Genomic DNA, 16,748 nt, shown 5'->3' on the forward strand with positions numbered 1-16,748 from the left:
CAGGAGGCAAGAGGAGCCAGAGACCAGCCTTGTCCTCTTCTCTTGCAGTTCTGAGTTTCACCACGCTCAGCATTTGCTCTGTCCGATTGCTCATCTCCTCCTGATGCCTACTATTGCATGAGTTTTATGTGTGTGAATGCACGTGCGGGGTCAGCAGTCAAGTTAGCTTGGGCGTTTGTTCAGTGCGCCCCCTCTTTGGCGTTCTCTCCAGCATTTGATGTAAGATAAGGATGAGTGGGGGTGGGTAGAGCGTGTGTCTTCAGGGGGAAGAGAAGGTAATCATGGTTAAAGTGTCAGAATAGATGAGTCACCGTGTGACCTGCAGAGCTTAATGTCAAGGTAGCATGCTCCCTCCATGATGACAAGTTGACATGGGCTCTCTGAATCTGAAGGGGTTATAGCTGGGTATAGTGGCACACACCTATAATCCCAACATTCCAGAAGCAGGGAGACCCCCTCTCTCTCCTCTCTCTCTCTCTCTCTCTCTCTCTCTCTCTCTCGTTTTCCTATCTTTCTTTCTACAGTCTCACTGTATAGCCCTGGCTGGCTTGAAATTCAGAGATTTCCCTTGCCTCCCTACTGCTGGGAAATGAAGGCATGGGGCACCAGGCCCTGAGAGGACAGTGATTTTGAGGTCAGTGTGGGCGTGGGTGGGATACTTCTCAGTGCCCTGCTTCCTTTAATTCTGAGGGCAGCCTTGATGATTTTTGTGAACTCTTTTGTGACCTTCATTTGCAATAAATTCGCCGTGGGGCAGGCACATGGCACGAGGGCTGCCCATTCTGGGACTGTGGAACTCGTGTTGATGTCTCTGCTGATGTCTTCCTGCGGCCAGAGAGGCAGTGGGGAAAGACGGTGGTGTGTGGTGTGTGGTGTGTGGTGTGTGACGTGTGACGTGTGGTGTGTGGTGTGTGACGTGTGACGTGTGGTGTGTGGTGTGGCGTGGCATGTGGCGTGTGGTGTGTGGCGTGTGGCGTGTGGCGTGTGGCGTGTGGCGTGTGACGTGTGGCGTGTGGTGTGTGGTGTGTGGCATGGCGTGTGGCGTGGCGTGTGACGTGTGGTGTGGCGTGTGGCATGTGACGTGTGACGTGTGGTGTGGCGTGTGGCATGTGGCGTGTGACGTGTGGTGTGGCGTGTGGTGTGGCGTGTGACATGTGACATGTGACGTGTGGTGTGGCGTGTGGCGTGTGACGTGTGGTGTGGCGTGTGGCATGTGACGTGTGACGTGTGACGTGTGGTGTGGCGTGTGGCGTGTGGCGTGTGGTGTGGCGTGTGGTGTGGCGTGTAGCGTGGCGTGTGACGTGTGGTGTGGCATGTGGCGTGTGACGTGTGGTGTGGCGTGTGGTGTGGCGTGTGGCATGTGACGTGTGACGTGTGGTGTGGCGTGTGGCGTGTGAGTGTGGTGTGGCGTGTGGTGTGGCGTGTGGCATGTGACGTGTGACGTGTGGTGTGGCGTGTGGCGTGTGACGTGTGGTGTGGCGTGTGGTGTGGCGTGTGGCATGTGACGTGTGACGTGTGGTGTGGCGTGTGGCGTGTGACGTGTGGCGTGGCGTGTGGTGTGGCGTGTGGCATGTGGCGTGTGACGTGTGGTGTGGCGTGTGGCGTGTGGCGTGTGGCATGGTGTGTGGTGTGTGATGCTGTGGCACTCCGTGAAGTCAGAACTTCAGGGTCCCCAGCTGTGCTGCCACAGTGCAGCTATGATGTTTGCAGGAGGCAGGCGAGGCCTGTCTAGTCAGCCCTTCTGAGAATGCCAGACTGTTCTAACCATGTAATAATTATTCCAGAGCATATCCAGCTAGCATGCTGCATGTACATGCTTAAGAATCTGCTATGAGGGGAAACATTTCATTCTGAAAAGAATTTGCCCCTTCTTCCTCTTTCCAGTAGTTCTGAATGTTAGATTTTTTCCCATGGGGTCAGAAGGTGCCTAAATATACAATTGTGAGTGAAAAAAATAAAGGACAGGGATCAGGGATTAGCAAATTTTCCATTTTTATTTGTGTGTTAATTTTTAGTATATGTGTGAGATGTAAAGCATTAATGCAAGACAAAGCGTTTCAATGAATGCATTTTGACAGTGCAACTTTTTGTAACAATTATAAATAAACCTGTTAAATTCAATGCTAGCATTTGAAATTTGAATTAAAAAAACTAAATTTCTTCTTTTCTTTCTTCCCTTCTTTCCTTCATTCCTTCCTTTCTTTCTTTCTATATTTTTGAGGCAGGGTCTCACTATGTAGCTCTGGCTGTCCTGGAACTCTCTCTGTAGACCAGGCTGGCTTTGAACTCAGAGATCCACCTGCCTCTGCCTACCAAGTGCTGAGATGAAAGGCATGCACCACCAAGCCCAACTATAAGTAAATTGCCTATTGATGGAAAAAGAAAAAAGAACAAGAAAAACTAGTGGATATGGTGAGGGAGGATGGCCTTGCCCCTCATAGGTAGGGGGCTCTTGTTACAGAGGGTCTGCATTCAGCAGTGGAGTGGGCAAGGTTTATCCCTCCCTTTTGAGTGTCAGCTCAGGTGGAAGTCGAGGGCAGAGAGTATTTTCTGGGTGAGGCAGTGTGCCTCGAAGTCCTTGCATTGTTTCTGACAGGAAGTATCACAACATGAGACAGACTGGCCTGTCGTCTTAGAAGCTGTGCCTCTTGTCCCAGCTTACTCAGGGGTCTCAGGAACAAAGGAAAGTATGGATTCAGTACACAGATTCGAATCATGAATTATTGGTTCTGTAAACCTTACCACCAGTGCTCACCTTTGGAAGCATCTGCTTACATAAACTCATTCGTTATATTTCTATTAAGACATGTGCTTATTACCACCACAAACTGGGCCAGCAAGATTGCTCAGCAGTTGACATCTGCAGCCAGAGCTGAGAACCCGAGTTCAGTCTCTGGGATCCACAGGACAGAAGAAGAGCATGGATCCCTGCAAGCTGTCCTCTGACCTCCACACATGCATTGTGGCATGGACTTACACAAGCAACAGATGGAAATGTAGTTTTAAAGAGAATTTTTAACCCCATAAACCGTAAATTGTTATTGAAATGATGAGGAACAGTGGATTATTTTTTAAGATTTGGCACAGACTAACTTTAGGAACCATTTTCTTTTTTATGTAAATTAACTCATTTATTGCAGGCCAGGCAGGTCTCAGACAGCAGCGTTTCTGCTGGTCTTTCAGTCCCTCTAGGCTTCTGATGGCAGACTTCGCTGTAATGGCAGAAGCTGTGTTGTGGTCCAGGCCCTGCCATCCACTGTTTTCATGCAGGAACCACAGTGTCAGCTGCCAACAGCTCATCTCTTCATCTTGTTCTTGCCACAGAGGAAGCAAGTATGCTTGGTGTGCTAGCAGATTTTAATATTCTTCACCATTTTCCAGAGGGAATCACCGTAGCAGGTCCTATGTTTTTTTTCTGACGATTCAGACCTTCTTGGTGAGTTTAGCCATGTTGCCAGAACCTCAGGAACTATTTTCTTTAAGTATTTTTTTAATCACATCTGTGTTTGTGCTGTGTTTGTGCAGCACAGACTGTGGTACACCTGTGAAAGTCGGGGAACAACTGTGGGGAGTTGGTCTCTCCTTCTATCATGTGGGACCCAGGGATCAAATTCGGGTGGTCAGTCTTGGTGGGATTGCCTTACCCTCCGAGTCAATATGAGTTAATGAAATTAGTTTTCTGATATACATGGTTGTGTATTAACAAGAACATTACTGCTGCTGATGGTACCAGAATACTTGATGACTTTTTAGCAGTGGTGTTCTCGTTCTGAGAGCAGTGTGGGCCTTTTTCTGGGTCTGTCTAGACTTTCCTTAGTCTTTCAGACGAGGCTTGCTGGTTCTGCTTTGTACTTACCCATTAATTGAGCACCGACCTAGTGACCCTACCCTATTGCGGGACCCTGTGCCAGGCCTGTGTGCCTTCTGGGAGCTCGAGAGCTGAGTGGGGCGAGAGCAGGGAGCCACTCACCTGCACATCCTCTTTTAGGCTGTGCTCGTGTGACCCTGTTGCTTTTGGGTCTGTGGCAGACCAGCATAGCATGATAGAAGCACGTGGCAGAGGGAGCTGTCCATTTAGTGTCCAGGAAGCAAAGCAGGAGGAGGGAGGGGGCAGAAGTCCCGATGTCCCCATCCAGGGCATGTTCCCAGTGACTTGGTTTTTCAGAAAGGTTTCACCATGTCCCAGTAGGAACACAGGCTGGAGACCAAGCCTTCGGCACACAGACTTTTTGCGTGCACTTATAAGCAGAGATTAGCACCATGTGATGGGGTGGAGTGAGAGGTGGTCTATGACAGGTAATGGATGGCAGCACTAGTCATGGTTTGTCAATAAAGGCTTTGAAGAGATAAACGGGACAGTCAGCTGGGTGGGAGAACTATTCTAGAGCTTCTCAGAGGAAGTGTTCTTAAACAGAGATGGGCCCAGGATGAGCAGCCCTGAAATGTGAACATCTGGGGAACATTCACACAGAGCAGCCGGCACAGGGGGAGCAGCAGGCACAGGGGGAGCAGCAGGCACAGGGGGAGCAGCAGGCGCAGGGGGAGCAGCAGGCACAGGGGGAGCAGCAGGCTCAGGGGGAGCAGCAGACACAGGGGGAGCAGCAGACACAGGGGGAGCAGCAGACACAGAGGGAGCAGCAGGCACAGGGGGAGCAGCAGGCTCGGGGGAGCAGCAGGCACAGGGGGAGCAGCAGGCTCAGGGGGAGCAGCAGACGCAGGGGGAGCAGCAGGCTCAGGGGGAGCAGCAGGCTCAGGGGGAGCAGCAGACGCAGGGGGAGCAGCAGACGCAGGGGGAGCAGCAGACGCAGGGGAGCAGCAGGCGCAGGGGGAGCAGCAGACACAGGGGGAGCAGCAGGCACAGAGTTTACAGGGAGAGCGCAGTTGTTTCAAGATGCTGAAGCAACTTGTTTGGCTGAAGTGGAGTGCGCAGGGGTTAGCTAGCATTGGGGGCAAGGTGGATAGCTCGGCATGACCTGAGACCTTGGGGGTCATGACACAGGGCTTGGCTTTCTATTCCAAATGCAATGAGAAGTGAGAGATCAGCATGTTATGTGTAGGATGTGACACAATGTAATTTGTGTCTATGCGTGCATGCGTTAGTGTGTGCGTCCGTCCGTGTGTGTGTGTGTGTGTGTGTGTGTGTGTGTGTGTGTGTTTCTTTGCTGGGGCTTGAACCCAGAGTCTTGGGTATGTACATGGTAATTGCACACTCTATCATTGAGCAATACCTCTAATCCCCATTGTGAGCTGTGCTAGGTTTTCCATTACTGTGACAAAACACCTGAGATAAACAATTTAAGAGGCTACGCTGAATAATTTTACGTCACCTTGACACAGGCTAGTCATCTGAGAGGAGGGAGCCCCAATTGAGAAAATGCCTCCAAAAAATTGGGCTGCAGGCCAGACAGTGGTGGTGGTGGTAGTGGTGCAGAAGCAGGCAGATCTCTGTGAGTTCAAGGCCAGCCCTGGCCTACAGAGTGAGTTCCAGGACAACCAAAGCTACACAGAGAAACCCTGTCTCAAAAACAAAACAAACAGCAACAAAACCCCAAAATAAAACAAAAGATTGGGCCTCAGGCAAGTCTGTAGGATATTTTCTTTACTAATGGGGGAGAACCCAGCCCATTGTGGGTGGTGCCATCTCTGGCTGGTGGTCCTGGGTTCTATAAGAAAGCAGGCTGAGCAAGCCATGAGGAAGGAGCAAGCCAGTAAGCAGCACCCTTCCATAACCTCTGCATCAATCAGTTCCTGCCTCCAGGCCCCTGCCCTGTTTGAGTTCCTGTCCTGACCTCAAAGCCTCAGTGATGGAGTGTGTCACCTGGAAGTGTGAGCTGAAATAAACCCTTTCCTTCCCACGTTGCTTTGGTCATGTGTTTCGTCACAGAATAGTGACAGAGAGAAAAGGCTTATTTGGCATCGTAGTGTTAGAGTTCCAGGCTTGGTTGGTTGGCTAGACTGCTTTTGGCAGAGCACCGTGGTGTTGGGAGTGTGTGTCGGAGGAGGCACTGGCACTTGGTAGCTTCCTTTTTCACTTTTGTTCCATCAGGCTCCAAGCCTATTGGGTGGTGCCACCCTCTCGGAATGCTCTCCCCTCATTCGTGTTTCCACACGCCCCTTGTGTCTGGAAATGCCCTCACAGATAAAGACACCCCCTTACTTACCCAGTGTGAGGGCTTTTGTTTGTTTGTTTGTTTCCCTTTTTTGCAGTGCTGGGGCTTGAACCCAGGGTCTTATACATGCCAGGCAAGCACTTCACATCTGAGCTGCAGTCCCCGGCCCCATAAAGTATTTGCTGTAATACCCAGAATGAACTAAGATGGTGAGTGAGGAGGAACAGGGGCCCAGGATTAGAGGCACAGTGAAAGGTGGCACTGCCTGACCTGCCTCAGGGAGTTAGCAATCTTCTTATTCCTTAGCTCAATGTGTGAACTGTAGATGTCGGTGTCTCCCTGGCAAGGGAGTCAGGAACATGAGCGATAGTAAGAGGAAATGCTGCTCACTGTGCTGGCTTGTGGTGTTGATAAATACCAGCTTAAACATGAGGATAAATGAAGTGTTTTTTAAGAGAAAGTGACTGACCCCAACTGAACCTGTAGATGTCTGGCAGGAATACAAGGAGGGATGAGCGGGATGTTGGCATGGGTTTCTGCTGGGTGCAGAGGCCTATCAGAATCACTGCAGGGGCCTGCTCTGCCCATGTGTACAGCTGTGGATTTGAGAAATGAGAGCCTAGGGAAGAGTCCAGAATGATGCCAAGGGTTGAGGCTGGATGGCTCAAAGAAAGATGGTGCTGAAGACAGATGGGGAAGCTGGGGGTGAGACTGCTTATGAGGACCTGTTCAGGACTCTGCTAAAGCTTGTGGTAAACAGGCAGTGCCCACGAGGATGCCCTCTGCGTGGGTTTGTAGATCTGTTGGGCAAGTGGGTAAGTGGACAGACTGCCTGTCCCTTAAGCCCTTAAGAGCCCTTTGTGGCTGGAGAAGCAGATTCTAGCGGGAGGAGACTTAAGTTCACTTTGGAGGGTAGTGTTTAAGAGAACCAGCCAAGAGAGCTGGGCGGGTGTCCTTGGTTTCCTGTGTTTGTGCCATGCAAGGCCACCAGAGACACTGGGCTCCCACTCCAGCCTCGCTGGCACCCTGTGGGGAGGGGAGAAGTGGCTTCTGTGAGTTCTTTCCCCAGCTGCATCCTCTGCACCTCCTGGATCCTGGTCCAGCTTCTTCTGGCCCTGGCTGCCTCCTCCACTGACCCCTGCAGGCTAGAGGTGTGTGGCTTGTAGCCCTAGAGTTCTGCAAACTCTGCCATGCCCTCATTCCTCTCGGCTCAACTCAGTTTCCCAGCAGGCATTCCAAGCAGAGGTGGAGGCCTGCACCAGATGCCCTAAACCAGGACAGAACAAAGATGGCCCAGGATGCTTCAGCCTGAGTAAGCATGAAAGCCTCCGGCTCCCTCTCTTCTTCGTCTCACTTTGTTCTTCTGCCGAGTATTCTTTAAAACTGTTCCCAAAGAAAGGGCTCTTGAGGGATTTTATTTCCATCTCCTTTTCCTACAGCTTTGTGTCATTCACTTCAGCTCTCTGATGTGAAGCCACATGATAAGTAAGGAAATAACTACCCATTAGTGGTCACCCCACTCTATGGGCTGCCAGCTTCTTGGTTTGGCTTTGGAGCCAGAAGGACACCCAGACTAGTGGTTCTGAGCACTTGATCTCAATATAGCCGCAGATTACGGCCTCCACCTGCATTTCATATTCATGACTGCCCCGCCTTGGTTTCTCATTCCAGGTTATGCCCTGTGTCTGTTACTCTTGGTTCCCACCCTTGGTGGAGCACCGTGACTCCCAAGTTCCTGACAGCATTTCTTTTCAGTTTGTGATATGCCGATGCTCCTCCATTCACTCCTGTGTAGCTTTTATCTGCGGATGGGGCCAGCAAGTCCTAGTTTTCAGCATCTCTTCAGACGCTGCGTGGAAAGCTTTTCTTTTCCCTATTGACCACGAAGGAATTTGAGGCAATTGGGATGGTTTCTTTCATCTCCAAGCCACAGGAAATAATCATTTTGGAAGCATTTCCTGTGACCGCCACTGAAGTCTGAGGGCAGTTCACAGTTCTGTGTTTCACAGGAAGCTCAGCAGGTACCTGTCCAAGACCCTGCGACCCTGACATTTCTTCCCCCACAGCATCACTGACATTTTGGCTTAGATGCTTCATGGTCAGGGGATTCCTTTAGTGGGTAGGATGCCCAATGGTACCTCTAGCCTCTGTTTAGTAGCACCCCAAGTTGTGCCATTGTGAATGCCTTGTATCCCCTGGGTGTAGAGTTATCTCAGGCCTGGAACTGGCCCATCCAAGTGTCTGGAGCAAACTTAATACTGTCCTAATAGTTAGTATTTGGCTAGATATTTTCAGCATGTTGATCCCTGGAGCTGCACTTCCTGCCAGGTCCCATGGTAATTGAGCTATGTGCACATTCCTATTTTCTTAGTTCTCCAGATTGAAGGCTTTAGCTTTCTGCTTCCTACTGCTTATTGTGCTTGCAGCTGAGACCTGAATGCCCTCCCACTCTCGGAGACTCATTATTTTCAGTTCATCTAGAATGCTTTCCCAGTCGCCTTCCAGTTTTCTTGCCTTAAAAGGGAACTAAAGATAAGGCCCCCAGCTGACCCCAGCACAGGCCGGGAAGACTACAGTTCCTAAACTTTGCTGGGACACAGCACCTTTTTGTATTCCCCTGTTGTGTGCCCCTCCTCTCCTCCAAGCCTCACCTCCCTTCCCTCTTCTCCTCACTACTTTATGCTGTGCAGTTCATGGCAGACAGTTTAAATGTAAGTCTTACACTGTTCTGAACAGGGATGAAGCTTGGCATCAAAATAAAATGCTTGAAATTTTAAAAAGAAAACACCCCTGGGAAGACCTCCCCCCCCATGTCTCCCTTCCATCTCCCATCCCTTCTCTCGAACAAGTTCCCAAATTCGTGGTAATTCTTTAATCGATTTGGCCCTTTGTATTGCTTATGAGGAGTTTAGGAAATTGGAGAATTAAGGCTAGAAACTCTTTTTGTTCCCGCCTGGCTACCCTGTCCCTGGCCAGAGGCCGCCTATTTCTTTTCTGTTACTGATTCACATCTAGGAGAGAGCCATTACTCAGCAAGTGTGCCCACCTGTGTTTATCTTGCGGCAGCCCAGATTTTCTAAAAACGAACCAAAGACTGTAAGGCGTCCGCCTCTGTGTTTATTTTCCTCTCTGCTTCTCCGTGTCTGTATTTCCAGATGAAAACAGGCTGTTCTGTATGTAGGAAGAACACTTGCCTCGTATGCCTGGCAGCCCCACCCCCGAATCCTGAAGCTTTAATTGATCCGTGCCTGTATATTGTCGAGCTAATAAGCAGTGGCTTGACAGAAGGTGACTGGTATTTGTGAAGAGTCTTCTGTGTGCCCTGCATGTGATGTTCATCTTCTCTTTATTCCTTCACTGTTGGTGAAGTCTCCACTTGTAACACCTTCTGATGATGAGAGGCATAGAGTTCAGACATGCCCAGGCCCCAGCCATCGAGGAGCTAGACCTACTGGGGCATTTGATCTACAGTCCTCTTGTTTCTCAGGTGGACAGAGGTTATCCGGATGGCCTGTCCACCCCTGGTTTCAATCTAAGCTACAGATGAGTTCTATGTCCTAGGCAAGTAGCTTGACCTCTCTGAGTCCACAAGAATTTCCTCTTTGATACAGTGGGAGGGTTTTAATTTGTTAGAGCTGAATAAGTGAAAGTTACTGCTCACAGTTCTGGAGGCTGGCAAGTCCAAGATCAGGGCCAGCAGATTCAGCGTCCAATGAGAGCTCTCTGTCTGGTTCATGCTGTCACCTTCTCATGTGCTCCCGCTTCATGGAAGGGCAAAAACGTTCTCTCCGGCCATTTCTGTAAGGACACTGGGCCTTTTTGGAAGACGTCTGCTCCGCTGACCCATTTGTCTCCCAGATGCCCCACTTCCTAGCAGTACCACACTCGGGCTTTGGTTTCACCATGTGAACTTGGGGGATACCCAGGATTCTGACTACAGTACAAAACAGCACCTCCCAGGGTTGAGGTAATTTAAGGAAGCATCCACATGGGGCATTTGCCAGCACCTTCTACTCAAAGTGGAATGGCATAGCTGCCACCAGGTCACTGCAGCATTTATGGAGCTAGCTGGTTCTCTGTGTGTCGGAGAGCCAGGACTGGGGTGAATGCGGTAGGAGGTTGGTTGGGTGAAAGCCTGTGGACAGGATGGACCTGGAGTGCATCTGCTCCCTGTCCAGCACGAGGCATCCCTGCAGGAGGCAAGACCAATGTTAGCCTGAGCTATGTTGGCCTGAGACAGCTCAGGCGATCCATCTCTCTTAAGTCTGTGTCGGATGAGCCCAAGGCTAAGAGTGGCCAGGGACTGCCAGGGTTCCAGGACACAGAGAAGATCTTCATCGGGGTTGGAGTGGAGGACAGGGTGAAACTTAGTAAGTTCCTAAGACATGGCGCCTGAGGGACAGACACTACGGCTGCCTTTCCATCTGGAGCACAGGGACCCATCTTTCCTCACTTACTCCTTGCCGTGACTGCTTTGATCTTGCAGAGCTGAGTTGTCATTTCTCTGTGCTGATGGGGAGAGGTTACTCCTGGATATCCCACCTGGCACTTGCCCTACTTGTGAAACAAAGAGGAGTAGAAGTCCTTAAAGGTGGTGGAGGATTTCCCACCTAACCTGTGCCTAGTTTGTAGTGCTAAGGTACCAGACAAGCCAATGAACAGCAGAGCTATCCCAAACCAATGACTTCCGGGTCCCTTTTCTCATGAACTCAGAGTGAAACTCACAGACAATGGGAGGGTGAGTTTAGAGAGACGTATGAGTATAGGATTTTAGGTGGGAACTTAAGGGGGAAAAGGAAGGCAGGGCTCCTGTATAGCAGAAGGGGGTCCTAGAAAGTGGGGCACCATCAAGCTGCTGGGCTAAGGGCTTCTTGTAGGACTTAGAGCAGCAACTGCATGGGGAGGTGAGCTGGTCAATCTAACTGGACTACCCACGAGGCGTCTAGATGCTTCATAGTTTTGGGTTACATCTTCACATATAGTTTCTAGGCAGTAGAGCTCATTCCAATTGTATAAAAGGCGAAGAAAACTAATAAGAAACCAGACCAGGAAACAGAGCCCCCTTCTGGCATTTCTGGCCTTTAGCCAGGACAAGACCAGACATTGCTGGCATGTGGCCCAGGACAAGAATGGTGGTTCCCATCCCTAAACTGCCTGACCAGTTTTGATACCCTCTTCTCATCATTGGTTATGGTGGCTCAGATGCTAATGATTCATCATTGAGCATTTTGACTTCTGAAAGATGGAATTGGCAGAAAAGAGGCTTGCAGGTGGGTAAGCACAGAAGGGAGAGCCAAGCCCAGTGGCAGTTACCAGGGGAAAGAATGACAGACTCTCAGAGAAGGTGGTGTGGATGCCTTACCTGGGACCTCTATTTGCAAATAACTGCATCATCAGAGTGTCTGAGGAGAGAACAGAAAGTGATATGGCAACAAGTGACCAGAGGGTTTTCAAACCCAGCAAGCAATCTGCAAACTTAAAAAAAAGAAGGTTAAACTCCATCCGGGCCTTGAGCTCTGTTACCAGAAATTAAGAACTGAGCTTATGTATTTGAATTTGGATCAAGATTGATCAGTTAACTGATTGAGTTCTCCTGAAAAGTCAAGAAAATGACTGACAGGGAATATGTTCATTGTTTTCCTGCTGCTTCATAGTTTTCTTTTTTGGGGAGTAGATTAAAGATGTTTTTATTTTAAGGGTAACCTTGGCCAGTTTTGGAAAACACACACCTAGTAATTTCATAAATAAGCCCTACCAGGCCCATTTCTAAGTAGTGCTTAGTACAAAAGGGGATGTTTGGTCAAGTGGGTCCTGGTTATCTCATAGTTGGGGGCGAAATTCACTGATTCTCTTGAAGACTCACTCAGGCTGCGTTAGTTTATTCTATACTGAGAGAGAGGCATCCGAGTAAAACTAGTCCCTGTGCAGGTCTTAACCTAAGCGTTCTTTCACTGTTGCTGTGGAAACCAGAAAGAAAAAGCATGGGTCAAGAAAGAAAAATAATCAGTGCTAACATTGGCAAATCATTGGTTGTAAGCTTTTTTTTTCTTTTTAAAAACTAAAATTTTAAGAAATCACAAGACCTGGAGCCAAGCTGAGACCGAGAAGGTATCAAGTGAATCATGTAACTGAAATCCTATGTCATTTTCCTCAGGAAAAATTATGAAAAACAAATGGTAGTCCTTTTTCTTTCTTTCACCAACAATGAATTCAGGAGTGTGTGTGTGTGTGTGTGTGTGTGTGTGTGTGTGCCCATGCACCTGTATGTGTATGCATGCTCTTGAACTTGCATGCACAAATGTGTATGTGTTTCTAGCAGTGCTAGGGATGGAACCCGGGGCTTGGCTCATGCCATGCACACACACGTGCTGGAGCAGGGCTGCCGAATCTCTAATAAAGAATTCCCATCATTAGCCACGTCCACACAGGTGCAGAGAGTACCAGCTAGACAGGACACATGCCTCTATGTCATCACTTTGCTTGAAGAGGAAGAGGAGCCGGGTGACTCTTGGAGAGACAGACACTGTCTGCTGAAATGGTTTCTTCTGCTCAGGGAAGGGACAGGAGCATGAGGTGGTGACAGCCTGAGCTGGGCTGCAGAGCATCCTGGGATGCTATGAGGCAGAGGAGACCTTTCACTCTGGTACCAGCTACCACCCCTTAAGATTAACCAGAGCCTGGTGACCCATGGGAGTGGCTTCCGGAACTGGCTGTCACCTGTGGGTGTTCTTTGAAAGGATAGAACTCTGTGCTTGCCATCTGTGGGTGTTCTTTGAAAGGGTAGCGCTCTGTGTCAGACCAGGGAGTAGCAGACAGGGTCTCTCTATATAGCCCTGGCTGTCCTGGAACTTGTTATATAGACCAGGCCGGTCTTGAACTCACAGAGACCCATCTGCCTCTGCCTCTAGGGCACTGGGATTAAAGATGTAAAGGTGTGAATAACCTAGCCTTGCAGTCTGATACTTGGAACAATTTTTTTCTTTCATAAATAATTTAGCTAGGGAAATAACCCTGCATGTCAGGCCTGACCAATTAAAATACGTTTTATTAATTTTTAAGTAGTATCCATTTTTATCAAAAAAGTCATTTGTATTTCTGTGATATCTAACTCTCAAATAATTCATTTATATGTGTTTAATAATTAAGGAGATTGTTTTGATAGTTCCAAAGCTTCAAAGCTCTGGGGCATTTATATCTTGACACTAGTTGCCGGACTATGTGTGTGTGTGTGTGTGTGTGTGTGTGTGTGTGTGTGTGTGTGTGTGTGTGCTTACAGATGTGTAGTGTGACACAAACAGGAATAAGGTATCATTTGCTGAAAAGCAGTATCAGAATATCAATCATATTGCATATTCATTTTAATAAACTGGTAAACACCTGTTCAGAGGTACATAAATGAGCAGCATGCAAAAGTAGCATCTTCGGAACAGAGTGTTCCATACCTGGCCATATCTTAACACTCATTCTGTGGTACCAACTGCAAAGCTTGTTGAATGGAGTTTGTAAAGTTTTATGATGTCACTCACAAGTACAGTTTTGGAGACAAGTGCTTTCCTTTTTACTCTTCTACAGAGAGACGGTCTCCCTAGGACATCATGCGGAGTGCCACCAAGCCCTGGAGTCCAGTTGCCAAAGCAGGCAGCCATGGCCCTGATCGCGCTCGGCCCCTTCCTGGGACCCCTTCCGGCATGAAGAGTTCCAAGTCTTCAACCTCACTGGCCTTTGAATCTCGGCTTAGTAAGGTACAGACTCTCGGGGCAGGGCTGTGAGGATGCTGAGTGTCCTGTATGCCAGGGATGGAGGAGGCAGTAGCGAACCCAGCAGCACCCGAGGAGGGGACACCCAGAGAGACTACAAGTCCTCACCTAAGGGAATGGAGGGAATGGGGGACACTGGGGTGCTCCAGGATGGAGAAAGAAATATGTGAGATGTCTAATTCTGTACTCTGTCCTAGCTTAAGTAGGTGCCCTGGCTCCTCTAGATGGGGGTCAGGGCCTTGTATAACCATCCCAACCCTTGTGCCTTAGTTAGGGTTTCTATTGCTGTGAAGAGACACCATGACCTCAGCAACTTTTATGAGGGAAAACATTTAATTGAGGTGATGAGGTTTAGTTCATTATCATCATGGTGGGAAGCATGGTGGCATGTAGGCAAACGTGGTGGAGAAGGAGCTGAGAGTTCTACGTTTTGATCTGCAAGTAATAGCAAGTGAACTGTATTCCACACTGAATGCGCCTGAGCATAGGAGACCTCGGTCTGTCCCTCCCCCCAACACACAGTAACACACTTCCTCTGACAAGGCCACACCCCCAGCAAAGTTACATCTCCTAATAGTGCCACTCCCTGTGGGAACCATTTCCTTTCAGACTACCACATCTTGCTTGACTTGTCCATGTTGCTGATAATGCCTTCGACCAGGGATTGCAATCGCTCTCATTTTCCTCCCTCCTCCTTAGCCCCTTGACTCCTAACATAGGGAAGGCCTGAGTTTGGGTTCAGCTTTTTTCCAATTACATTCACTCACTGTCAGGGTTTGTCCCATGAACCTGCAGCCCTTCTTTTCAGGATGAAATTAATAGACAATATTGCTAACTACAAGTAGGCGTTCAAAAAGCCAACATACTAATCTGAGAGCAGACTAAAAGGGACATATTAAGTATCCTGTATTTCTCCCATCCAAGTACTAACCAGGCCCAACCATGCTTAGCTTCCTAAATCAGACAGGATCGGGCGCATTTAGGGTGGTACGGCTGTAGACTAAGTATCCTGAATTTCTATCTGCAGTGCCTAAGCACGACTGTACAAAGACCCTATGGTGCTCCCAAGGGCGAAGGATGCTGCCAAGGGAGAGAAATGCTGAATGCTTTCAGGATGTTCTGAGCCAGAGTGCAGCTTCCCTTTTCATTATGATAGTTACATGCTCTTAGCAAAGTCAGGGCATCATAGAATTGTGAGGCAAATTCCTCATCTTTGTGTCTAACATTAAGGGAGGCCTTAGGCCCGAATAATGGCCAAAAGGTGTTCCCTACCTGGGAATGCCTAAAGAATCTGCAGACACTGGGGAGGAGGGCTTTTTGTACAAAACTAGTTTGTTCATGTCCCCACAATGCAGCAGTGAAAAGCTATTCATTCCTTCTGTCTCAGGAATAGATTTTTAGGTGAATCCACTTACTGTAGCCTCATCTGGCCTTCTATGCCACGTCCCATCCTTTCCTGCTCTGGCTTCCCAGACCACTGTCCCTGCTTTTGTTTTGGTACTCTGTATTCTTTTCTCAACAGATGCTGGAGGAGTCCTTTTAACAGGTCACTTCTCTGCCGATAGAGTGAGAAGAAAAGCCCTTCTAGTGACCAGAGATGCTGTTAGGTTCTGCCCCTCCTCCATTTCCTGCTAGACACTGTCATCCTCCTCTGTACCCTGACTCACAGTGCTCAAGCCACAAAGTTCTAGCCTGTAATGATTGTCCCTCGGACATGCCAGGCACACTCCTGTGTTTGTATTGCCTCCTACCTGCTTAGAGGGCTTCATGTCAGAGGTCATTCCTGAGTGCTCTGTGTGCTGTGCTCCTTGACTTCGGCCACACTCTGCACCCTGCTTGGCTTTCCCTGAGCTCTTTCTCCATCGCACCTCTGGTTTGTTAAGCATCTGCCTTCCTCTGGCTGACTATGAGCTCCAGGAAGGCAGGATTGTGTGCTTCTGTAGCCTGTGCTGCCTGCGAAGCACCTAGTGTTCAGTAAACGCAATGGCTCTCTGTTCCTCTGGGAGTGTCAGCCTGGTGGCCTAGGTGGGTCTTCCGGACAGTTGGAACAGGCTAAGGCAGACTGAGCCACTTTGCACCTGTGAACTCTCAGGCAGGTGCTGAAACCACCTGCCAGAGACTTGTGCCTTCTGGTCTTTGAGGGAGAGGTAATGCCTAACTTGCCATGAGAGAAAACATCTGGCAAAGAATTCTTATTCTGTTGTCCTAGACTAAAGCATCATTCTAATATTTTCTTATTAACTTACATCTAATAGGAACTTTTTTTTTTTGAGACAGGGTCTCATTATATATCCCTGGCTGTCCTGGAACTTGTTATGTAGATGTGTTTGTCAGGGTTCTCTAGAGGAACAGAAGTGATAGAATGAGTGTGTGTGTGTGTGTGTGTGTGTGTGTGTGTGTGTGTGTGCGCGCGCGCGCGCGCGCGCGCGCACGAAGGTGTTTTATTAGAGTGGTTTACAGTCTGTAGTCCTACTAGTCTACCAAGGGAGAGTCCAGAATCTGGAAGTTTAGTTCACAAGGCTGGATGTCTCAGCTGGTCTTTAGTATACACCAAAATCCCCAAGAAGTAGGTTCTAATGCCAGTGAAGGAATGGATTTGCCAGCCAGAGTGAGGGCAAGTGGGAAGGGAGCAAAAAGCTTTATTCTTTCATGCCCTCTATATAGATTGCCACCAGAAGACTTGGCCTGTCCCACTTCAAATTAAGAAAGATCCTCACACATGTGCCCAGTCATTTGCATTTTAGTGCATTACAGATGTAGTCAAGTTGACATTTCTTGAAGACACAATCTTACTGTAGATTTCCTGGTCCTCTGGCTCATACAATCCTTTTAACCCCTCTTCCTCAGTATTTCCGGAGCCTGGGGTGCAGGAACTGTGCTA

At 48.9% G+C, this 16,748-nt stretch overlaps 1 protein-coding gene across 7 annotated transcripts in view; it reads left to right on the forward strand.

Annotated features, from left to right (window-relative positions):
* Specc1 (sperm antigen with calponin homology and coiled-coil domains 1) overlaps window positions 1-16,748 on the forward strand; it is a 262,889-nt gene that overhangs the window by 47,591 nt on the left and 198,550 nt on the right. For 6 of the 7 annotated variants that reach the window (XM_040748824.1, XM_040748831.1, XM_040748825.1 and 3 more), the window contains one exon: window positions 13,683-13,852. In XM_040748824.1, the coding sequence (XP_040604758.1) occupies window positions 13,706-13,852 (147 nt within the window). In that variant the 5' untranslated portion in view covers window positions 13,683-13,705. Of the gene's footprint in view, window positions 1-8,110; window positions 8,132-13,682; window positions 13,853-16,748 lie in introns of those variants that run through there. The other variant, XM_040748828.1, reaches the window with a different exon arrangement.

This window comes from Mesocricetus auratus, unplaced genomic scaffold (genome assembly GCF_017639785.1).
Source record: "Mesocricetus auratus isolate SY011 unplaced genomic scaffold, BCM_Maur_2.0 Super-Scaffold_100007, whole genome shotgun sequence".
NCBI lineage: Eukaryota > Metazoa > Chordata > Mammalia > Rodentia > Cricetidae > Mesocricetus > Mesocricetus auratus.